Raw genomic sequence first — 25,855 nt, 5'->3', positions numbered from 1 at the left:
ATCCTTAAGTTTGCTCACAATTTTTCACCATCTCCTCACTAACCACTTTTTCCATATTTCACTGTAATGTTTTTCATTAAGCGTTCAATGACATATTGCATAAACAAGAGGGGAAGATAGAGTGATATAGTGCATTACCTCAAGAGGCTTCTTGCCCTTGCTTGTACTTTTATAAACTCACATATTCCTTATAATCTAAACATTCCAAGTCAAACAAATAAATCAAATAACTGTCAAGCAGGTGCATGTACTGAAGCCTATAAACATTCAATATATTATATATGAAGATCACCTTGTACAAGATTCTTCGTCTCAAAGATGGCGACAATCTACAAGTTTACTCTCCACACAAAAGCTCATAATGTCATAATGTAAATGATGGCATTAACATAAAATGTTAATCTTTGAGGCTAATTTTCTTTATTTGAATGAAACCTTTAAATATAAAAATAAACTGTCCAGACTGATCTTCATCTGAGGTACGTGGTCTATCTGTACAAGATTACGGTACTGTACTCTCAAGTTCAGAACACTGCTTCAGTGTGTGGTGGTAAACTCTATATAATCAACTACAGTACTTATATAGTTCAGAACATATAATGACCACCTACACAATAGTAAATACCCAATAAAAATAATGAATGGTAGTGACAACCATATTTATCTAAATACAATTTAAAAGTTATCACACTACAGTATATATATTCTTGACACTCCTTTTCATACTGTAGCAGCAAATGTATACATAAAGCACATTCTAATTCAACGATTTTAAATACTATACAGTATATTATGTATGCCATTTTATTGTTTATATATATATATATATATATATATATATATATATATATATATATATATATATATATATATATATATATATATATATATATATATATATATATATATATATATATATATATATATATAAGAAACAACAGTACAGATAGTTTCTTATACAGTTGGGTAGTTACATATCTACGAGATCAATTTTAAGATAAATTCATTGCTAGTTAAGCATATGAGATGTTCGGAGCCAGAGTGATGAATCTACAGGTAGGTGTAACAAACCAGATGTGCGGAACAGTATGATGTCACTTGCTAAGCCAATCAACATGTGGCGTACATGGTGTATGTTGAGTCCCTGCTCTCTACCTCATGTCTATGAGTACTGGAATACGAGTCATGTGGTGGACTAGCACAGGCAGCTCCACGGGGGAGGGGTATCCTGGGGGTCCAGAACCTCCCCCACCCCCCTTTTCATCAGAAAATTCCAATACTTTTCTTTAATGCAATATAGTAATTGGGCATTTTTGTTTAGTAAAAAGTAATTACTATTGACTTCAGAATATCTCCTAATTAATATCAAGTGCACATGACTTCAAAATGCACATGATATTGGTTAAAAAAAATAAATAATCGGGGAGCGGGGGGGGGGGTTACACTGGCCCTCCAAAGCTCCCCAGCTGGGTGGGTTCACTGTGCTCACAATGTTCCTCAACCCACAACATTTTGGACACCCCCCTTTTGATATTCCTGGATCCACCCGACTAGTATTCCCCCCACCCCCCCAAAAAAAAAACCAGCCACATGGGCATCAACACGTCCTATGGGTTAGTGAGTATTTACATAATAAACTTTCAAGGTAGAAGGTAGTAGGCAGCTACCAAACAGGGAGGTACTACCGCCTGGGAAGATTGTGGAAGCATAATGTATTGTCTAATGGTAGACCCTGCTGCCATATGGCATCACGAAAATTGTGACCAAGTCCCAGGTTGCTGATCTGACTTTCTGCCTCATTTACACACAATTGCAGGGTCTCAACTGTTTCTCTTACTTTGAGAACACAACATACATATATTGTTGCTCACTAGTGATCTTTTTTCATTTGTGTATTTCTTTATGGTTCTTTATTGTTATTATTATTATAACATCCCCCCCGATATGGGTCAGTGACCTTTGCCCAGGTGGGCCAATCCCTGTAGGAAAAAAAATAATAAATAAAATATCCATTCAGTATTAATATTAATGATAACTAATATCTTATTACAGGTTATCGAATGTGGTGCAGATTTATTTTTTACCTTTTTATAACTAGACCTTACTGATTTAACCCTTAAGCCCTGGGTTAGAGTGCCGGCACGCTGGCAGTACCCCCCATGCGGGGGTAAATCGAGAAAATCAAAACTTTTCAAAAAATAATTCTTAACCTTTTTAAATGATAAAACATTAAAAAATAAGTAAGAAAAACTATACATTATATTGACCCTCTAAGCTAACTGGCAGTGCTGAGGGAGGGAGGGAGAAGGGATATAAGGGGACAGTGTTGTTTTGACAGCTGAGCTCGTGGTCACCTCTGCACTTACCAGCTATTTTTAGCTTGCCTTTGTGTCCAAGATGGCCAATAATGCATATATTTACTGATCACTATACTTATTTGCTATAAATAATTCATTTAGAATATTTCATTTGCATTATTTTTCATAAAAAGTCCTCGGTCGCCAAGCTGTCTGGCTGTCTTAGTGTTTGGTAGAGCAAGTAATGCATAAAATAATAATAATTCCACAAATAAATACATTTATAACACAATCATCGCATTATTTTCCAGTAATACTGCACTACAATACAACTACACTACTTTTAGCAATATTACTTTGATACATGATAAAATGGACAAACAATGAAAATGAAACAAACAAAAGTAGGTAATTACGTTCAGGAAGCTTCCCTGTGGCCGAGCGTGTGGCATGACAGGCTAATAGTCACACTGGAACCTGATAACCTGCACTAGGCAGTTAAACACTGGCGGGAAATGGCGAACGTCTTAGTACGTCACCCGGGGCACGTTAGTCGGGTGTCTTAGTACGTCACCCGGGGCATGCTAGTCGGGAGTCGTAGTACGTCACCCGGGGCACGCTAGTCGGGCGTCTTAGTATGTCACCCGGGGCACGTTAGTCGGTCGTCTTAGTATGTCACCCGGGGCATGCTAGTCGGGCATCTTAGTACGTCACTCGGGGCATAAGTGTAAAAAAAAAAAATCCATACACAGTGGAATACCTGTAAAACAAAACTAGATTTACTATTATAAGAAATAAAAAACATGATAATCCTATGGTTGGTTACTGAGTTGGGAAGAATATAAAGATTACAAATGTCAATAACTAAAGCAGAAGACAAGTTTGGTTGATTCATAACTCTGGCTCTGAGCGCCTCATATCATGCTTCAATTTTCATCACTTAATGGCAATTGGATTTCTCAAGAAGAATATCTCAAATGACAGAATACAATACACATTCACTTTCATCTTGGTTAAAATGAGTTTCTTTAGCAACTGACAATCTGTTTTGCCTAGCTCTTCAAAAAAACTTGCAAAGGTACTAAAGCTGTGAATACATTTATTATAGTGTATTTTCTTACATAATATTTTGTAACTAGGAAGGAATGCACTTTCTGCCGAATTATTATCAACATAGTGAGTTCTGCTATAACGCGTGTTTTGACAACGCGAATTGGCTCTAACGCGATTTATGAATAGAGGAACGATATTTGTATAACGCGAACGCTTGTTTGCTGTAACGCGATTTTTGCTTACTATTTCTCCAATTTTGTGGTATTAACTGTGAATATGGTAAAGAAGAATATCTCCAAGAAGCGTTCTGTTGATCGCATTCCCGTTGATGACCGTAAAAGAAAGGCTATAACACTTGAAGATAAGCTCGATGTTATCAACCTCAAAATCACCCTTCTCCCCCATCAAGTTATATTCATATTTTTTCAAGGTAAAGTGTTACATTTACTGTATGATTTCATTATTAGATATGAATGTAACATTTATTTAGACTGTGCTAACCTTTGTGTTTGGCTAACTACTAAAATTTTTTCAATTTTGAGTAGTAATCTGCACCTAACCCTATTTTCTCCATAAGCCCTGTTATTTCTATTACGTGAATTTCTATAACACGATGTTTTACAAGAACACAACTATCGCGTTATAGCAGAACTGACTGTACAAGAAGATATATTTCTTCCTTGGACTTTAGTTACTATACACACTTTAAATACTATCTAAAATGCATGGTCTGGATATATCGTACACTTTTAATACGAGATGCTATAAAAACAAAGCATCGATCTTGAAATCCTCTTTACTAACCAAGCCAGAGTAGGATATTTCATTATAGTCAGTAAGTCTTTGGGGGTAAAAACAGGTTCCAAGAGGCCCAAACTTGTAACATATCAAAATATTGACTATTTTATTAAACTTTTAATATCTTTCATCACCCTGAATATTCTCACCACAGGGTAACTAACTTGGGGCAATATGTACTTGGGATCAGCCCCCTATAATGTTGGCTTGGGTTTGGATTAATCAGATAATTCTTTTACATATACAGTATTGTAGTACTTTGATACACTAGACTAATTGGGGCAGACCCCAATCCAAAGAGAGTGAAAGTCTGAAAAAAGTGAATCCAGGGGTGAAGGGTGGATGTTTGGACATACTGTACTGGGTAACCCTGCTTCAAGAAAATCAGACATAAGTTTGGTTGTCAACAACTGTTCTCAATAAGATTGTTCCATACAGTAAAGTGTTATATGTAAGTACAGTACTGGTAACCACAGAATTTGATGAAGTCATTTTACTGTGCTTGTGTGCCTTATGAGTAAAGAAAAAACTGGGATGAGAATTGTCGGGAAGCAGTAGGTAGGAGGAAGTAGGATGGGTGGCTCCCTCCTTCAGGGCCCCATATCACATCTTATAAGCACTTTCACCACTATTCCCAGACTGTACAGTACTGGGTATTCAGTGAGCAAGCGATGTTCTTTTCATAAGCATTTTTTCTAACTTTTCTATTTCTTATAACTGGTATTCTACACAATTTTACTTAATTCTTAAAATATGTACAGTACTGTACTCTACACAATTTTACTAATTTCTTAAAACCCTCAAATATCCCTGTAAGACCATATGTACTCTACATAAAAAGTTCACATAATTATATGAGTGTAAGCAGGACTCAGATAGACATGTGCCGTGGGACACCCACACACAATGTCCAAACGCACATATGAACACACAGTCCAGAGCACCTCACAAAAGTCCCCAAAAAGCGAATTCCAGCATATAGAGGTTCTACTGTACTCATCACCCTTACCTCCCCTCTTCACTATTAGCTTTAATGAGAGGATACAGGTACAGTGTTTGCTCTGAAAGCAATTACTGTATCATGCAAATTGGTTCAACTTAATAGGGAAAGACATCACTGTACTATGTATACCCAAAAGAGCATCATCATGGTGTAGATTAATATAGTCTTTTTCTCTTCTACTTTTACGCTTATCCCCCGGCCCTGTTGTGGGTCGATCACCTGTGCCCTGGTAGGCTATTCTCCATAAAAAAAATCCTCTCTTGGAAACATCCTCCTCAGAAACATGGGAAAACTGCCAGTTCAGTTTATGACAAAGTATAATTCACAATCTCCCAAATGAAACAGAGTGGGGAATCCCCTACAACCATACCAGGATGAAATATATCAGACTAAATCAAGCCAACGATAATGAGCTGAGCAATACAAAGAACCAAATTAAATTAAAACTGGCATCAACTGAAATGTAAAATTCTCATCTAAATGACCAATAAATCAAGTCACATACCTATTTTAGCTTTCCAAAACATAGTAAACTGTAATTATCAAAATGCACACAATTATCCACAGCCTAAGACAATTTGTCAAGAAAAATAAGAGGATCCTACATAGGCCACTGGCCTCCTATCAGAAATATCACTTTGTTTTCTTATTTACTAATGAAACCTCTTTCAAGAATTCCTCCTCTCTATCCTCAGTCACCATGAAACTATTGTTATTTGAATGAAGAGGTTGCAGTCTGAGACTATCTTTGGTCTAATGGAACCTTGATAGGTTGTTGGAATCAGAAGTGACTGGAAGAAGTTTAGAGAGCCGTTGCCTTTATTGATAACGAAAGGAACTTCTCTTTATTTGAATGGAAAGTTGCAAGTAGCCAGAAGGATAAGCATGTTCTTGTATGGCAGTGAAACATGGGCAGTTGAAGAGGATGACATGTTGACTTGATAAAAAGAGTCCGTGTATATATAATAAACAGTATATATAACAAAAATATTTAAGGATTATAATGCAAGATTTTTATTTTGCTTATTTATCTGACCCATCTGCATTCTTCATAGATTCATCTTTAAAGTCATGATAATCTTTCTTTAACTGGAAGGTAAATTGTTGAATCCTCTTTTTAAATGGTAATACAATATTTCAATCGATCTCAATGAAGAAATGCACGGAAGTGACTGATTCTTTTCACATGCAAAAATGACCAAGAATAAAAAGACATATTACTTAGGGAAAGACAATTTAAATTTTCTAAAACTTATCAATAGCATCTAACTGCAACCATTCTACAAGCCAATTCCTGAGAGGCATAAAGTATCACAAAATTGTTTGTGTAAAGTAGCACAGTTCTCAACTGATGTACAGTAGTAAGTAAACAGTCACAAGTTAAGAACAACCAAAAAGAAAATATTTCATATATGAACACAACAAATTAAATGTCTAAAATAAACTGAATATTAGAAAAAGACGGAAAAAGATTGTAGCACAGGAGTTAGTCTGCTCGTGGAATGAGACCATTCTTGTCGGGCTCCATCAGCTCCTGCACTACAGCCTCCACCAGCTCTGCTAATTCTGCTTTAAGGGCTGCCCAGTCTCTGTGAAAATATTACAAGATAGAATTAGTCATATCCTTACAATTTACCATTACTTCATGTATACTCTCTCTCTATTATTTCTATGCAGGTGCTCCTTTACTTACGAAAAAGTTATATTCCCAAGGCTTGTTCATAAGTCCAACTTTACCCATGTAGACACTGAACATGCAAAAATAAAAAATGCAAGGAATATTATCACAGATGTAAAGTAATGGCCTACACCAGTGGTCCACAACCTTTTGTAGGCTCTGGGCCACATTTGTCATTGTAAATATAGTGGAGGGTGCCACAACCTTGGATCTGTTGTACACTCAAAAAAACTTCTCCAACACCTGGACACAATGGATGTGAGAAAGAGCAGAATGGGGTTATTAAAAGAATATTACATCAACTAAATGAAAATATGAAACACAACTCTGGCTTGAAAATCAGACATATAAGTCCGGTTGTCAACAACTGTTGTCACTGAGATGATTGTTATTTACTGTAAAGTGTTATATGCAAGTAACCACAGAATTTGTCTTATGAATAAAGAGAAAACTGTATACTGTACAGTACTATAAAGATACAAGTAAGTGTAGGAGTATATTGTGTGTGGAAGATGAATGTTTATCTGGGAGCAGAAGGGAGGGGGAGTATTACAGGTGGGTGATCTCTCCCCCAAGATTCCTTTAACACTTCTTTATGCAACTTTCACCACAATTCTCATATAATTTGGATCATTTGGTGCCAGGCTGATAAAATATTATCCTTAAAGAATCAACTCTCCTGAAAAAAGAATCCCACACTGAACACCATGAGCCATTTCATACTCATTTGTTTACAAAGAGCAAACAGCTGATTGACTTACTACAACATCTGTGTTCAACACTTAGTAAATTAGTACAGTACAGTTGTGTATTAATCATCATTTAATAAATAGTATTGCAGTGTATTCATCACCACTTAATAAATACTATTGTAGTGTATTTATCATCACTTAAGTAATACTGTAGTGTAAAGTATTAAGCCCCAGCCTGCTTACATACTCAAGTGACTTAGTTTTCAGTAGGCTTATAGCAAATCCAATTAACCACTGTACAATATTCAGTAAGTGTTGTTCATTTCATAAATTTCTTTTATTTAATCTTCCCCATTTCTTAAAACTTTTTTATTTTATTTCTGGGGACCAGAGCATCTCAAAGTCTGAAAAAGGCAAATTCCGATATATCAAAGTTCGATTTATCAAGATTTTACTATATATATATATATATATATATATATATATATATATATATATATATATATATATATATATATATATATATATATATATATATATATATATATATATATATATATATATATATATATATATATATATATATATATATATATATATATATATATATATATATATATATATATATATATATATATATATATATATATATATATATATATATATATAGTATTCCACATACACGTAAGTATAAAGACAAAGTTTATGTGATGATCGGACAACGTCCATTTCGGTTAACGTTACGTTTCCAAGAATGTATCTAGGACATTAACCGGCGCATGACTGTAATACACTTTGAACTATACACAAAAAATCTTACCACACATTTTATTTTAAACTACTACTATACTCACTCTTGTTCTGGTGTGGCACACATTTCTGAGTAATACTTGATCTTCGGTTCTGTTCCACTAGTACGCAAGGTAAGCACACAGCCATTGGCAAAGGAAAAAGTTATCATCTGACTAGACTTGGAAACTGGCAAGACTGCTTGTTTGTTGGGCTGTGAAGAGTCATACCCTGTTGTCAAATCCCGCACATCCCTTATGATGAATCTGCCATTGCCAACACTCTTTGGATACTGAAAAGGAAAGTTTCCTCTTTTACTAATTTTCTAATAAAAAGTTACCTTTTTATTAGTTCAGTATACAGTAATATCTCCCTAAACCGAAATCTCTCAAACCGGGAACTCTCCAATAGCCATTATTGAAATTTTCTCAGAAATTGTTCCCAAAACCGGAATTTTCTGGATAATTCCGGCTTTGGGAACGATTTTCCGAGGGGCACATTTTCCGGATAATTCATAAAAAAATTTCCCGATATCCGGAAAATTCTGGGGATGGGGGAACTTTTTCTGGGTTTGAGAGATGAAAATCAGGCGCATTTTCTGGAAATTCCGAGAAAAATTTTCCGTTACCCGGAAAATTCCGGGCACGAGAGATTTTTTCAGGCTTTGAGAGTCGTCTTGTTACCCGGAAATCTCTCATTCCCGGAAGTGCTCTGCACCAATTGTTTCGGCTAATGGGAATATCACTGTATTACAGAAAAAAATAAAAATAAAAATTGTCTCGTCAGATTTCTTTTATAATATGAATTGTGTGCTTGGCAGCCCTCATCACCTGGCGGCACTGGTTGTAGTTGAAATGGTGATGGTAGAGGCCTCCTTATTCCCAGACATTGCCCCATTAGACTTTTTTCCTATGGGGTTACATCAAAGAAAGAGTACACATATAAGGTTGAAAACATCTACTGTATAGTTTACAACATTAATTTAGAGTCAGTACGTACAGTATCACACAATATAAGCTAGAAAGAACAAGGTAGACGCTGAGTTTCCTCTTGGATAATTTATGTGCTAAAACCAGAGTACTGACGGTTAGGAGGATACTTGTTCTGCTGTGAAGTTGTTGAGGAGAAGACACCTATTTACCACCTGTGCCGTGTTGATATACAAGACCCCATGCTTGACATCCAGTGTCTACACTCCCGACATTTGTTCCGACCGGCAGTACGGCCAACTTCCATATGCTTATGTTGCTCTGTACTGCCTGAATGCCAATTATCAGTGTAAATACTTAAAAAGAGACATCTTTTGTTACAAATATCCATAATTTGGTTCAATATTCTTGGTGAAAGCAGAAGTGATCCACCTGATAGTAATCTTTAAAAGAACCAGAGGGTGTTAATATCTAAACCCTCGACAGCGCAATTACCAGAAAATCTGAGAAAATTGCGAGACAATCACTCCAAACTTTTCTGCTCAGGGCCTGGGGACAAGAGTTCCCGGAGATATGAAAGTTTGCACCATGTTTACCGGATCCTCACATGGTTGGTGCGTGGATGGGAAGACCAACCGCTTGGATAACCGCCATTTTAAACAAAAAACGAATAAGTACACCACAAATGTATCAAATTTTTATGAAAGCAATACAAGTTTTTTAATTAAAAAGTTAATGTACCATTTATACACTGCCTCTTTCAAGTTCTCATTCCCAACTTTCCTCATTCTCTTAATGACAGATTTTACCTGGTCCACATTAAATTTCATGGCATATTTGTGCAACTTATCTTTCGATTTTCATATATCCGACACCGACCGCTTTGAAATTCCGTATTCAGCTCATATTTGCGAGGAGTAGCACCCTTTTCTAGTTTTTCAATCGCCTTTAACTTTTGTTCACTGATAACGTCTTAGTCTTAACCTTCTCACCACTCTTACGGACACCAAACACTTTCTGAGGGGTCATGGTTATTGTCTAATTTTCCAATAAAAAGACAAAAATATGTATGCTACTTCAGCCTACAATATAATCACATTACTGCCAATGTCAAATAAGTCTGAAAATAAAGGTCGGCATGTCTAAATGGCAATTAAACACAATCGGCGGGGTGAGAGAGTGGGAGAGATGCTATCATGGGCGACGCTAATTTATGACTGAACACGTCCCTTTGTTTACCAGCGTGGGTGAATCACGCAGTCTGTCCACCTTGGTCCCTCGAAATTTTGGCTCAAGGCGGACATGTCATCTTAGGACAGATTTTTTTAATTTGGGGGGGCAAATTTTGTTCGGTTTAAGCGATATCTGGCTTAGTGGGGTCCGCTTTAATGAGGTTTTACTGTAAAGTAAAAATATCCATAATAAGTAATAAAAGTACCATACAAGTGCTAAATTTCTACCAAGCCAAAATATATCAGTCACCTCTCACATGACTGAACGCTAATGTCATTGTTATATGTAAGTAACCACAGAACTTGCAGAAAAGTCATCTCAATGTGTTAGTGTGTCTTATGAATAAAGAAAATACTATACTGAATACTATAGATATATAAGACAAATTAAGATAATAGGGGTATATTCTATGTGGGAGATGGAGTGTATCTGATAGTAGCAGGCAGTTTGGCAACACACCATGAATCACCAGACAACTGTATATCTTATCGTGAACATTTAAATCGCACAAGTATTCCAACACCAAAAAAACAAAAGCTTATAAATCTTATTCTGTTCTTATACAATGGAGGGTTTGCCTATAAAGGAATGGCGTGCAAAAAAAAAAAAAACTACGATCAGGTGTGCAGCCAGGGAGAGGAGGAGGAGGAAGTGGCTGGTCTGAGAAAACTTCTTCCTAATCTAATTTCCTGTCAACAACATCCTGAGATACACTTACAGTATTTGGCTCTGTGAAGTTCCTCATTCTCTCAAACATCTTGTTGATAACATTCTGATCATGACATATGTAATAGGAATTGTTGGACGTATGGTACCCATACCTGAAAAGGAAAAAAAAAAAAGAATTAAACTTAAAAAAAATCCGTTTTAAGATACAGTAAAACCCCTAAACCAGGGGTGCCAAACTTATGGCCCGCGGGCCAAATGTGGCTCTTGGGATGGTCAGGTGTGGCCCACGGGATGACGGTAAAATTTATCATCCCGTGAAATTATGATAGAAATAGATATAATCATGTTTATGAAGTAAAATAAACTTTACGGACTTAAGATCAGACAAAACCAAATGAGGTATTCCTGGTAGGCCAGGTAAGGGAATGTGTAAAGCTGTAAACTTCAATCCTGAAAATATGTGATATAGCACTTGTGTTGGCCCTGAAGGGGGTAACTAAAATAAGAATTGGCCCTCGAAAGGTTTTGAATTTGACACCACTGCCCTAGACAGTAAACCCTGCTATTTGCGATTTCGACTATTCGCAGTAAGCAGATGGTGGCTAGCTTACGAGCCTCTTCCGCAGTGCAACGAGTTACCCCCACGCATCTGCAGCACCTCCTCTCCCTTTGTTTGCGCTCAAACATTGCCTGCGACATAGCATCTCTTGTGCTGCACTCAAAACTTTAGTGTTTCTGTGTGAAATGGCCCTTAAAAGACTACCTAGTGTCAGTGCTAATGGTGTAAGTGGAGTGAAATGTTTAGAAACCTCACAGCCAAGAAGAAACAACAACCAATCAATATGTTTTTCAAGAAAGAACTAGCAGCACGCCCAGCTGATTCATCTCCCTCACCTACTCGGTCAACGCTGCTGCTCCACCACCCTCCTCCCCGCCATGCGCCACCCGGCCTCTTCATCAACCACCACTGCATCACTCTCTTCCAACAGCGATCCTGATTATCTCCCTATGCTTCAGTAACCAGATTTCATCCTACTGTACAGTACACTTCATCAAGCTCCAGACTTCCACATACAAATGTAAGTATTGGTGACTGTAATTTCTCATACACAGTACAGTATAGGTATGCTATAGTGCACTAAGGTATAATATAAGTTGATATTTGCAGTTTTGCCAATTCACGCCCTTACGAATTGTAAGACTTTATGAAATATAATGGACACCTTCTCCTGTTGCCAGGTGTACGTATGGGAAAAATACATGACCTTCTTTTCTCTCTTCACTTGTTTGGGCGCCTTCCCATGGCTGGATGAAGGTGGTTGAGGGCGTTTGGGAGCCATCACAAGCACGTGGAGCACAGCTGTTAAGAGAGCAGAGTAGCACACATGCGAAACTGGCAAGTGTTTAACCCGGACTGAGGCGGAGTGAGCGCGCATGGCCCAGCTGCCTGAGACAAGAGAGACACCTTGCAGGACACCACAAAACTATAGAAAGATTTCTTAGCGATGTTAAGGCATTTGTCTATAAAAGATCTAGGGTATTTTAAGTTCAATCCGTTATTATAGACAAATTTATATTCCTCATCAATGAATTCCGGACTGCATTTTCGTAGAGCACATAAAATCATTAAAGTGAATAATGACTGCTCGACTCGATAATGGTAGGCAGAATAATAATGAATATATGAACACACATTTTTAGGCTTCCTATAAATACTGATCGTTTAGATGTTATCTACTCTGTGGATACGTCTGTACAGTGATCCCTCGGTTAACGAATTACCTTCCATAAGATTCTTCATTTTGGTTAACGAGCAAACCCTCGGTTAACGAATTCCTTACGAATTTTTCCCAACATGTTTTCGCCTGCATTTGGCTGCCCACCAGCTGTAGTATTACTGTAGTCCACCAATACAGTAATCGGTTTTAGGGCTTAAATTCCTTACCATTTTAGTAAATATCAAGAAGGTTGTACTATTCAATAATTTTAAAAGTTTTATAATAAATTTTTTAGTCATTTTAACAATTATTGAACATAATTGAAGTACAGGAAACTAGTTTTTTGTGTGCTAAACAGCCACTCAACACACCAAGCTTGGCGTCAGTTTGTTTACCAGTTCAGAGGAAGGAACATCTTGTTTGAGACTCTTCAACATAAATGCTTCTTTTCTGTGCTTCCAGTCAAATTATTGGTCATTTTGAAATATATTTTACATATTGATAATATATAGCGCAGTGCAGTGTTGATTTAAAGAAAATAATCTTGAATTACACCAAGTGAACTAAAATTTTATGGATGAAATGGCAGCATGGGGTGCCTTCTCTTCTCCTTTCTCCTCCACCCCCATTCTAATTCCCATCATCATCATCATCAACCAGGAGCCTTCTACATGCACACCTCAAAGTAAGTGTACTTTACTGCATTTATTTTTAGTTTGTATGTAATTTTCGGTGAGCTGGAACCAATTACCCAAAAATCCATTGAAACAATGGTTTCGGTTAACGAATTTTTCGGTTAACGAGCAACCTTCTGGAATGAATTGTGCTCATTAACCGAGGGACCACTGTACTCACCCCTGAAGATGTGAATTACACTCTATTATCAATCCCTGTTTAACTGTAGTGAAAATGGTTCAATATGATGAACAGAGTAAATGCTTCTATAGTATGAAATTAGTTTCTTTTTAAGTTAATTAGTTCAGATGAACTTATTCAGTAAATTACAACATTCAATGAAATTAACAAACTAAAAAAAAAAGATCAACTAGTCTTATCTGACAAGAAAAAGAAACAACTTACATTTTATAAATAGCGTGCAGCTTATCAGTCAATGTCATGTTCTGCTTTAAGAGATAGGTTGCCATCTCTGCTAAGCGCATGGCAGCAGACACTCCATCTTTATCCAGTACCTGTAGGTTTTGAGCAAAATAACAAAGATGAATTCTGCAAATTACCTTTTTAAATGTACAATTGCAAACACTTATACTTGGTACAGTAGCATGTGCATTTTGTGACAAGTGGCAACTCAGTTTATTTAAATTATATTAAAACTCCTGGAATGACCCCAAGGAGCCTCGCAATAGTAGCCAGACTAAGCATTCCACAAAATACCCACAGCTCACAAAATGTGCCAGTCACTGTACCAGGTATAAGTGCAGGCAACTGTATCTTCTAGTCCCATCCTCACCATCAACTTTTATGGCTATTTTCCATGTTTGTGTGAGTTAACTGATTACTTAATGGCAACTGTTGGGAAAAACCAAAACAGAATGTCCAAAACAGGATGTCCCCCATCCCACTCATTTTCTAAGGCACCAGGCCTGAAAATGCAGCAGAGACCAGGGGATGGGCACAACTCTGTTGACCCAGTTGTCATCAGGTAATGAGGGACTGATCCTGACACCCCTTTATAAATCTTCTCCTAGATTGAATGACTCAAATATAACTGAGGGTTGGAACCAATTAAACCCTTTCATATTGTCAACTGGAAATGATAAAAAAATCAGTCATGCCCTTACTAAATGCCCAGGTACCTAAATTGGGATCTTTAAAACACCAGAGTTCCTATTTTAGGCATACATCAATTAATCACACTGTCATGTTAGTTGCATGAGTAATGCAGTCTTCAGTATTGAAGACTCGGCTATAGCCATTTATTCGAAATTTAAACTCAAGTTCCAGTTGACTTCTAAGCAACCCTACAGGAGTATGAAGGGTTAACGAGTTACTTAGTCTAGGCTCAGTCATAAAGGGGAATTTCGGAATCACACCTTCATTTTAATATTAATCTTTTAGCTCTGTGATATACGGGGGAAGTTATACAGGGCAGTGTATCCTCTAAAGGACACACTGTGAGGCTTGCCTAGTGTTCCATGGATGAGAAAGATGCATTATTGAATAGTGTTTTAAACTTCAAGAGCTGTAAGTTGCATCTGAATAAAAAGACATGAGAGATTGGGGATGATAGAGTAGGAGACACAATAAAGAATGTCATTTGTTGCTAAGAAAATTAAAAGGAGGGGGAATATAAGCTGGATCCCATTAGCTCACCAACCATGGAAATACAGAAACAGATCATCTGACATAAAGAAGTATGGAGGATATAAGGGACTGGTTAATAAAACAAATAGTTTTGAATAAATTTTGTCTAATAATGATAAAGAGGCTGTGGAAGCAGATATGGTTGCTGCAAAGAGTTCTACTGAACAGTATTCCCTTAAAGCTCACGGTTTTAAGGTTTGCGTCCCTCAGAAACTCACGGATTGCTATGTAAAATAAATAAATCTGAGGCTGTGTGCCAAGGATCAAGAGGAGTCAACACTACAGAGCATCATATTTCCCAGGTCATAAGATAGCCTACTGTACTGGTTATCATGTTTCTCACTACCACAGCTAACTATCACTGTGTGGACCTAATGTCCATACAGTGTTATTTCATGTTTATGTTTATTTATTTATACTATTTCATATTTATTACAGTATATTGTTTTATGCATACATAATGTTGTTATACATGTGCATATAGCTATTTATTTATGTATTTTGCACACTCCTGGGACTGGCACGAAAAACTCAGATTTTGCTTTCTCACAAGGTCCATTTTACCTAACCCCAACGAGCTTTAAGGGAATACTGTATTAGATTAGCTAAGACACATATTGTATCATGTTGGGATTACCATAAGAGCTTGTTACCATATTTGCAAAACAGAAAGTTAATCTACTCTAGCAGTAAAAGTAACACTTAGAATTGTGTTGCTTTTGAAATCACAATGTGCAGAAGGAAGTCCAGCATTTTGCTTTTCTTAATGAAAAGGCCGAGTCAGGAGATTAGACATGTTGCTTACAAGCAGCAGTAACTGTGTATTAGTCCTGCATCCTGTTATGGAATGATCATGACTCAAATAGTTGCTAAGTGATGAGCTTCCCAACTGTAGTTTCTTCATACCCCTTTTTAAGTGCTAGGATTGTTGCAACAGAGGTGGCTAATCTTCAGATTATCCTCAACTATAAATGATTAGGACTGATGCTGAAGATCCAAATTTTCAAAGGCATATTCTTTGGGCATAATGAACAGTAATTCTAAACTGGTATCAATTGTAAATGAGCAAAAAATTAATTTTTGACAGAATCCAGTGTACAATACATACAGTACGTATATACAGTATGAACAACTTAAATTGTCAAAACTTATACCTCAGATCCATTCATAAACCCAATGGCTTCCTCAAAAGCAAACAGCACTGTCTTGTCCTTCTGCAGGAGGTCATAAGATACATTGCCCATCCACTTGAAGCCCGTCAGTGTTTCCTGTAAAGTATAAAAAGCTTATTAATGGCTGTATTAAACACAAAAATGAAGATAACTCCTCAAACCCAATACAATACTATAACCAAGCTTGGCCCAAAAGTCAAGTGACAGTCGGTACTAATTCATGTCTTGGAAATAGCATTCACCCCATAAAATTGGCAAATGCACAACACTTGAATTAAAACTACTGTACTGTTAACACTCTCACAATCAGAGATGCATAAGTGGCATTTTGATTTTATGTAAATGAAGCTTTTGCCTCGTGATAAGACATGCCATTATGGCTCCCCCCCCCCTAAAATTTTCTGGTCAAATTTTAATACCACTCTCCTGTGCGGTACCATATCTTAAGGCTAGGTGGTAACCCGTCTAGGTGCTGTATACCACACAGTCCCCAGACAACAAACTCCAGTAGTACATCTGCCTCAGTAAGCAGCGAGTGTGTCCGTCCCAGGCGTAATTTAAAAATGGCCACAGTGACGTTTGCGCTGCCACCTCAAGATATTTATCTCTTACAACCTCGATTTTTATTCTTATGAAGTGATATAGTGATGTGTATTAAAATATTTATAATGAAATAGTTAAATATTTTTTAATTTACGAGAAGTAGGTGAAATGGTTAGTGAAATGGCCACTATGCATCTTGCACAGACACTAGCCCACATCCCCAGAATGCTTCTGGGTGCTAGGGAATTTTTTTGGAGAGTCTAAACGACTAGAGTCTGTCAAAGCAGTTCTAATTAAGTTACAGACTCAATTTCTTTACAAGAATAATCCAGAATAGTTTTTTCTAAAAGTTTAGTTAAATAAATATATTTAAAAACTAAAAACCTATATGATACGGTTGCGAATGAAGCTGGGTGTTAGAGCAAAGACTGGTAGGATGGGGGATTAGCGGTCTCATATTACTAACTTTCTGATGCAATGTCAAGTCACCCATTGTTAGGTGGGGGATTAGTGGGTCTCATGACCTGAAGATGTCTTGAATAAAGATAAAAGCTAAAGTATTTTTGAGGGAAACTGTGGTAAATGTAATTATAAATGAGTAACATTATATCCCTTCAACATTATGTTGTATAACATTTTAAAATATGGAGTGTGAAAGCAAAAAGGTGTGGGTGATTAGAGATGGAGTGAAAAGGAATGGTAACATGCACCAGTGTTGCCAAGCGCTCTTCAAGAGCCGATCTTTAAAACACACACACACTTGTCATAAAATAAGACCTCACTCTGGATGCTTCCTCTCTTAATTCCCATCTAGTTTGGTAGGATTATGTTAGTGTTAAGGTGCAAGCACTGTTTGCTTCTTTTCGCTTTCAGCTACGGCCGCTGGCTAGCCCTCATGGCAAACAGGTAAGCATCTTGCATAAGTCTTCCCCTGCCAGTACACAGCCTCTTCACCATCTAGACTCCTGCCGAGTCTCCTCGTGGCAACACACGGTAACTGGGTGCCTCGTGGGCCCAGGCTAGACCAGCAGGGGATCTCTGAGTAGCAGTGGGCCCCAGAGATGCTGACATTTGGCAGGGAACCATAGGGAGACGTGGACTAAGCAAGTGTAATCCCAATTGCCTACTCCTCCTCAGCAAGTGTGCTGCACACAACCTCACTATTACCAATACCTTGTTTAGGCAGGCCGACAAGTTCAAGGATTTGTGGTAACACCCACAACCCGAACACTGGCATCTCATTGACTACATCATTGTCAGAGAAAGAGATCGCCGATATGTCCTCATCACCCGTGACATGCGTGGCTCAGACCACTGCAACACTGATCATCGGCTCGTCAGAGCCAAGCTCTCACCTCACGTCGCCCCAAAACGCCAAAGGCAGCAAGCCTCCAGAAGAGGTTTTTACACTAAGCGCCTGGAGGATCCAGCAGTAGCACATGCTTTCAGAGAGCATCTCAAACATGGGCTGATAAACAACCCGAGAACAAACCCAAATCCCAGTGCTGAAGGGGATATTCTCGGCACTGTCATGACATAAACCTACAGAGACCCTCTCGGCCAGATCGAAAGAATACACCAGGACTGGTTTAATGGAAATGACCCAGCAATCATTGAACTCGTCTATGATAAACGTGCTGCTTTAACTAACTGGGAGAACAACCCTCAGTCTTGGATCTAAGCTGATACCTTCCGCAAGAAGAAAGCAGCAGCACAACACAAACCTTGCAATCTAAAGAACGACTGGTTTAAAAATAAAGCAAATGAAGCACAAAAACTTGCATATCAGCACAATATGCGTGAATTGTTCAATTCCACTAAAACATTTTGTGGGCCAATCACTCATGGCGCAATCCTCATCCACTCATCTGACGGTAACTCCATAATTAAAGACGAAGAAGGCATCCTTCAGCACTGGAAAGAGCACTACCTTTCACTGCTCAACCAAAACACTGATGTGGGTGTCCTGACTACCCAGCAGGTCTCTCAGCATCCAGAGCTGACCCACCTCAGCTATCCTCCATCCAGTGATGAGGTAGCTACTGCCATCAAACAGATGAAAAATAACAAAGCCTCAGGGCCTGATGGAATCCCAGCCGAGGTGTACAAAGCAGGAAGAACTCTGCTTACCAGTCGTCTCCACTCTCTCCTGGAGAATATATGGGAAAAGGAGGAAATCTCCCAAGCTCTTAAAGACGCCTCCATCGTCAATATTTATAAGAACACGGGAAACCAGTCAGACTGTGGCAACTACCTTAGGATCTTGCTGGTGTCCATAGCTGGCAAGATTATCGCCCGAGTCCTCCTAAACAGACTCCATCCTGAGGCGGAAAACTTCCTCCCAGAATCTCAATGTGGTTTTAGATCATCACGAGGCACCAGACATGATCTTTGCTGCCCGCAAAATACAGGAGAAGTGCAGAGAACAGCATCATGACCTATACATGGCCTTCATCGACCAAATCAAGGCCTTCGACTCGGTCAACAGAAAAGCCCTCTGGCAGACCCTCAGCTGTTTTGTCTGCCCACCAAAATTCATCGCCATTGTGAGCCAAATCCACGATGGCTCCCAGTCCGAGTCCTTCCCCATCCAAACAGGGGTAAAACAAGGATGTGTACTGGGACCAACTCTCTCTCCCATTTTCTTGGCTGCCTTCCTTACTCGTGCCAGTGTCAATTCCTCTTGGCCCGACAAAGAATAACCTTACATCGATTCCTAGAAGTAATGAAAGAGGAGTGGGTAACAGGAGAAGGCGATAGTTTCATAACTTGATATGCCCTATATCTCTCCCTACATGCAAGAGAACAGGAGTGATCAAACCGTAATTGTAAAGTGAAAGTTTTGGTAGAAGATGGGATAAATGCACTCATACCACCATGTATAACCCCAGCAATGCTGTCAGCACAAACCAAGGCATCCCGAGTAGAAAAGCAACATTCATCCCAGGGAAAGTCGGAGAAGAATTCTCGGAAGGTTTGCCAGTTTGCTCTCCGATAGTGCCATAGTTGACGTTTAGAGGGGGGTGGGGGAGGTGGTCATGCAGTTTGATTTAATAGAAATAAGATTGTGATCAGAAGACCCTAAGGGGGCAGAAATTGAGTATGAATAATGTGAGGGGTTAGAGGTACAACAAAGATCAAGTTGATCGTGTTGATCTGGAACATATATAGGGTGTTTAATTATTTGTTCCAGATCATTAAGTAAGAAAAAAGAGTGCCTCAAATCTACTTGGGTCACCCCTTGCAGAGCCAAGCCACTCTTGTGATGTACATTGAAATCACCTAGGTAGAGGATCTTGGTGTTGGGGTGTGTGTGGATAGCAAAGATTCATGGCAAAAAGTGAAATAGTCAAAGAGTTCCAAATAGTTGGTAGAGTTGGGAGAACAGTATAGGAAACAAAGAAAAATAGTCATAATTGGTAGAGATATTTTGAGCCAAATGACATCATAAAGAGAAGATTCAAGATCCGTGAGTCGAGCTATAGGTGTACGTGTGTTGCAGTAGGCGCATACACCTCCCTTCAAATGGAAAGAGGTGTAAAGGTCATAGTTGGAGACTTGAAAAGGTTTGGGTGAAGCTGCTTTGGTCAGTTCAAGTTCAGATAGAAGTAAGAGATCAGGGGAAGAGGTTAATAGATGATGCTCTACAGAAGGAAAATTGGATCTTAGGCCGCGAATGTTGGAAAAATTAAGTGTGAAAAAAGCCGATCCTTCAGTTGAAGTCCCAGTAGTTTGATGATCAGGTCGGCCCTGGGGTCCACAACCTTCCCGACAAGTGGGGCCCATCAGAGAGGGCCCCACTTTAATATTATTGTTAGCTGATTTCATAGAATAAAAGCATAGAAAGAATAAAACATATCAAGATTGAGAAAAGTTACATATGTTGTGTTGTCAATAGCAAGAGAGACAATTGAGACCCTGCAATTGTGTGTAAATGAGGCAGAAAGTCAGATCAGCAACCTGGGACTTGGTCAAAATTTTTGTGACGCCATTTGGCAGCAGGGTCTACCATTAGACAACACATTATGCTTCCAATGTCTTCCAAGGTGGTAGGGGAGGGAGGGAGGGGGAAGATGGGTAGGGGGAAGATGGGGAAGTGGAAGGGGAGAGGAAAGGAATGGGAGAGGGAGGAGTGAAGGTGGAGGGGGAAGATGGGGTGAGTGGGGGAGAGGAGAGAGGGAAGGTGAATGGGGGAGGGAGGTAGTTGGAGGGAGAGGGAAGGTGAATGGGGGAGGGAGGTAGTTGGAGGGAGAGGGAAGGTGAATGGGGGAGGGAGGTAGTTGGAGGGAGAGGGAAGGTGAATGGGAGAGAAGGGAGAGGATAAAGAGAGGGTGGAAGAGGGAAATAAAAATTTGTTGAGATTTTCCAGAATTTTTCTTGGAATTTTCAGAAAATACATGTCATTTTCAACCACGAAATTTGTTCCCAAACCAGAATTTGCTCAGAATTTTTCTTGAATAATTTTGAGAAAATTTAAATTCCAGCTATTGGAGAGTTCCAGCTGACGGAGATATTACTTTTAAGATTTTCTACTAAATTAGGGTAATGTTAATAAATGATACGAACAGATATTTGACTTTAGGTCCATACAGTGATACAGTAACCATAGTTTTCTTAAAACAATATATACAGTACCAGTAAATGAGAGGAATAAATAAAATTAATACCAAGAAATAAGATAAAACAAAAAATACTGGATTGCCAAACCAGTAAATAAAAGCCAAATGACAGTTTAACAGTCACCATTTGTATACACTCCCTGTTTCATCATAGAAACATTAACCAGCTGGGACACTACCTCTTCCGACTCCCTAGCAACGCTCCCCACCCCACCACACGCCTACCTTCACCTCCTCCATCTGCCCCACTAAGCCAGCTAACTCGTGTGTTTGCCCTTAGGACAATTATTTCTTTTACCTTTTTCACAATATTTATGAAGGATGGTGTATGCATGTAACCGAGTAAAAATAAATGAAGAAAGTTACGTATATCTACCCAAAAATACGAGTTGAAAAACAACCATGACACCCCTCAGCTTGGCCTAGTAGCCAGTAGCCTGGTGGTTACAGTGACAAGCCTAATTTGGCGACAATGCCACGATTAATCACTATTAAGCATTATATCATTAAACACTAACAATAACAGCAAATTGATAATATAAGAAACATTGTATCATTACTAGAGTGAATGAAATAATATTCCCACAAACAATAATTGACAACTCAGTTTATGTTTCCCGCCTTGGACACCTGTGTCCTGCGCGCTGACATCTTGGTTACACCGGCCGAAGATGATCTTTGTTCTGTTTTGGGAAAGCTTCTTAAGGAGGCTTCCAAGTCCCCCGAAATCCCCAAATTTTGTCCGGATCTTCCAAAATCCAGATTTACCGAGTCCGAATCTTCGAGGGTTTACTAATCACTAACATGGCTAACATAGTACAGCAAGCAACCATTACTAACATGTTGAAAATTCTACTACAGTATAATTGCAACTCAGATTTCACAGGGAAGATACAAACAATGATGTAGTAACTTTTATATGTACATGTGAAGATGTGACAAGATACAAAAATGTTACTAACAATGATGATTGTAAAGCATTCATTCTTAGTCATATAAAGCCAGGATGCACAGCCAGTAGATTGACGACTGCATCACCTTTTGCCAAATCATCTAAAAATTATAAGAAATTTAGAGAAAATCTGGTAGGTTTCTTGAACCAGGGAACAATTGGTGATTTTTAGAATGGCAGACCGTACAGCCTTACTTTTCCTATCACAAGATGTATACATAGCTGAGACAGTAGCAGGTGAAACAGTGGCGGATGTGAATACACAGATGGCCACATCTGATTAGTTTGATGCAGATGATAAAATGAGGAGCGATCAGGTTTACAGGCAATTTGTATTCCTCCCAAGAGATGCAGAATACAATCAAGCCAAGAGAGAAATTTCACAAAACAGTTGCTCTTGAAGACTATGCATACAAAACAGTGTATATATGTACACCAATACACATTTTCTTATTTGCTACGTGTCAACTTGAAACACGGGAGTAGATCCTGGGAGTCATGGGAGATACATCCCCCCATACAACTGGGTTGAAGGATTTCCTATATAATAATCCCCCACCTATAATTCATGTAATTCAGAATAAAAAATCTAAAACCTCTCAGATTTTGAAGTAAAAAAAAAAAAAAATAAATAAATATTATTGTCATTTTCTGTTTTGCTGTTTACGAATCATTGTGAGTGAGAGAATAGTCTGAGGTCAACATTCAGTATGAGTTTTAGATTTAATTTTGACTGATGTCAGCTAGGGTCCTTCTTGCGTGTCAACACTTGTCAACTCAGGTCATTATCGACAAGGTCTTCCAGGCCTGACATCCCCTCCCTTGACTGAGACCTGACAGTGAAGTCAGAGTGCACGCTTTTCAACTCAGGTCATCATCAATCCCCTCCTCTGAGATGACAGCTAGTGATATCAGGGTCAACCTGCTTCTAATCACAAGGATTGACCAAATACCGGTGTTAATGTTGATGTCAAGGGTCAGCTTGTCAGGTTATATATAAGGCAGTCTCAGCAAGTAACTTCATTTTTAGGGAACAAATTATTGTATAATATGAACTTGTGGATTTACTTTACTAAAAGACAACAGAAAATACAGATTATAAGGTAACAAAAAATTAAACTAATTATGTATAAGCCTTGTGCTTTCTAAAACAAAGTAAATAAAAAATCATGTTCAGAAGCAAACTTCTACAAGTGTTGGAAGTCATCCCCTCCTTCACTCACAACAAATCTATGCCAATGACTTGGACTTCTTATTTTACATGCCAAAAACAGCCCAGTTGAGAATGTAAACCAAAGATCTGTCTTTGTTTCCATAAGTACTTACAACAAAGTGAAATCCTTCCTTATTTGCAATTGCCCGAAGAATTTTTGAGGAAACTGTGGAGGCCACCATATAACAGTCATTGGGAGATATGTGTTGAGTGAGTTGGCGGCTACGGAACCAAGCCCACCATCCAAAAAGTGCCCCCTCTTCATTCCCAGTAAGCACTTTCCATTGACCACTAAAAAACAAAATATATTATTAAATACAATATTACAATTTATAACATTAACTACTGTCGACTGATTAATGAAACATTGTAGATAACACAATTATTCACTAAATGTAGTGGTTGGCTCATAGTTCATCTTGGCACATACTTGACATTGTGGCAGCTTGCACAAACTTGCCATGAAATACATTGTAGTAAAAAACAAAAAAATTATCCCAGAGTTCAAGGAACATTCACAAATTCAATATTTTGGAATAACCTTTTATTTTTTTGTCGAGGTGAAATTAGCACGATCTTGTGATTTTGGAAAAAAAAATATCAAATTACATTACATTGTACTCCAAAAATATTGAAATAACCCATGTAACTTCCTTTATATAATGGGAGATGCATTCATATTAAAAATATCTTCCATCTACCTTGTATACTTTTCAGCACTTTATGAGTTAAAAAGTGAAAAATATTATAACATAATTCAATGGTCTACACAAAACAAGATTCTATTGTCACAGGGGCTCCCCGACTTACGAACGTCTGACTTATGAATGCCCGCCGATACGAACGGGGTTAAGCTTGAAATTTAGAATACTGTACAGTACAGTGGTCCCTCGGTTAACGAGCACAATCCGTTCTAGAAGGTTGCTCGTTAACCGAAGAACTCGTCAACCGAAACCATTGTTTCAATGGGTGTTTGTTAAAATGACTAAAAAATTTAATATTAAACTTTTAAAATTATTGAATAGTATAAACTTCTTGATATTTACTAAAAGGGTAAGGAATTTAAGCCCTAGAACCGATTACTGTATTGGCAGACTAATACTACAGCTGGTGGACCGCTAAATGCAAGCTAAAACATGTGGAGGTTGGCTCGTAAGAAACTCGTTAATCGAGGGATTGCTCGTTAACCGAAGTTAAGAATCTTATGGAAGGTAACTCGTTAACCGAAATCTCGTTAACCGAGGGACCACTGTACTCGCAACTTACGCGTATTTTTCTTACCCGGTTTCAACTATACGCGGATTACCCCAGGGGTTAGGTTACAATTTCCAATTTCAAACTATAAATTTTCCAAATTTTTATGTCTAGTGCAAACTATAGCATGTTTATATTCAAATTAATCACTATCTTTTAAGAATCCCAGCAATGTAAATTATATTCTCCCAGGTCAGTTCAGTGACATTTTATAAGAAAAAAACAAAAACTCACTCTAAAGGACATAAATAAATAAATAAATAAATACTTCACTAGACCTTCTGGTGCCAGCTGTCAAACACCTCACCTTCCCTCCCCTCCCCCTCTTTCCCACCTTCTCAGCCAGGGTTTGGTGGTTTTAGGCTTAAAGTTTTTATCTTATAAAATATCACAGACTAAACTTAGGAGAATATATCTTGCATTGCTAGAATCCTTGCAAGACAGCAAATAATTTGAATATAGTCCGGAAAACCGTGAGGGCAAACTTTTTCGGAGTGAGGGTTGTAAACTCTTGGAACAATCTACCAGAGAGTGTTGTGACGGCACCGAGTGTGAGCTCTTTCAAGAGAAGACTTGACCAACACTGGAGCGGGTTCAGGTACATTCAGGAGCCGGTGCATGCCCAGTATTTGCCAACAGTGCGTGACAGAGACGTGACCGATCGCCCGGGCGGCTAGCGAGCCGACCTTTTGGTGAAGAATATAAAGGAAAAGAGACGTGACCGATCGCCCAAGTGGCTAACAAGCCGATCAGTGGCGAAGAGGATAAAAGTAAAAGTAAAAGTATCATATATTTTGCACAAGAGATAAAAATTAATCAACTGTATCACATTACAGTTGTGATTTATGAGTTCTAGTACGTATTTATATAGTGATTTAAGGGCGATTTAGATGATTTTTAGGAGTTTCTGACTTTTTTCTT

The 25,855-nt window shown here is 38.2% G+C and overlaps 1 protein-coding gene across 1 annotated transcript in view; it reads right to left on the bottom strand.

Moving 5' to 3' along the window:
- Positions 1–2,795: 2,795 nt before the first annotated feature.
- LOC121859262 (phosphoglucomutase-2-like) overlaps positions 2,796–25,855 on the bottom strand; it is a 42,122-nt gene continuing 19,062 nt past the window's right edge. The window contains exons 7-12 of the mRNA XM_042356015.1: positions 23,794–23,971; positions 16,336–16,449; positions 13,940–14,049; positions 11,191–11,293; positions 8,376–8,602; positions 2,796–6,740 (exon numbers count right to left, since the gene is read on the bottom strand). Of these exons, the coding sequence (XP_042211949.1) occupies positions 6,638–6,740; positions 8,376–8,602; positions 11,191–11,293; positions 13,940–14,049; positions 16,336–16,449; positions 23,794–23,971 (835 nt within the window). The 3' untranslated portion in view covers positions 2,796–6,637. The remainder of the gene's footprint in view (positions 6,741–8,375; positions 8,603–11,190; positions 11,294–13,939; positions 14,050–16,335; positions 16,450–23,793; positions 23,972–25,855) is intronic.

This window comes from Homarus americanus, unplaced genomic scaffold (genome assembly GCF_018991925.1).
Source record: "Homarus americanus isolate GMGI-L3 unplaced genomic scaffold, GMGI_Hamer_2.0 scaffold36188, whole genome shotgun sequence".
NCBI classification, from domain to species: Eukaryota; Metazoa; Arthropoda; class Malacostraca; order Decapoda; family Nephropidae; genus Homarus; species Homarus americanus.
This window is presented reverse-complemented; position numbering and strand designations above follow the sequence as displayed.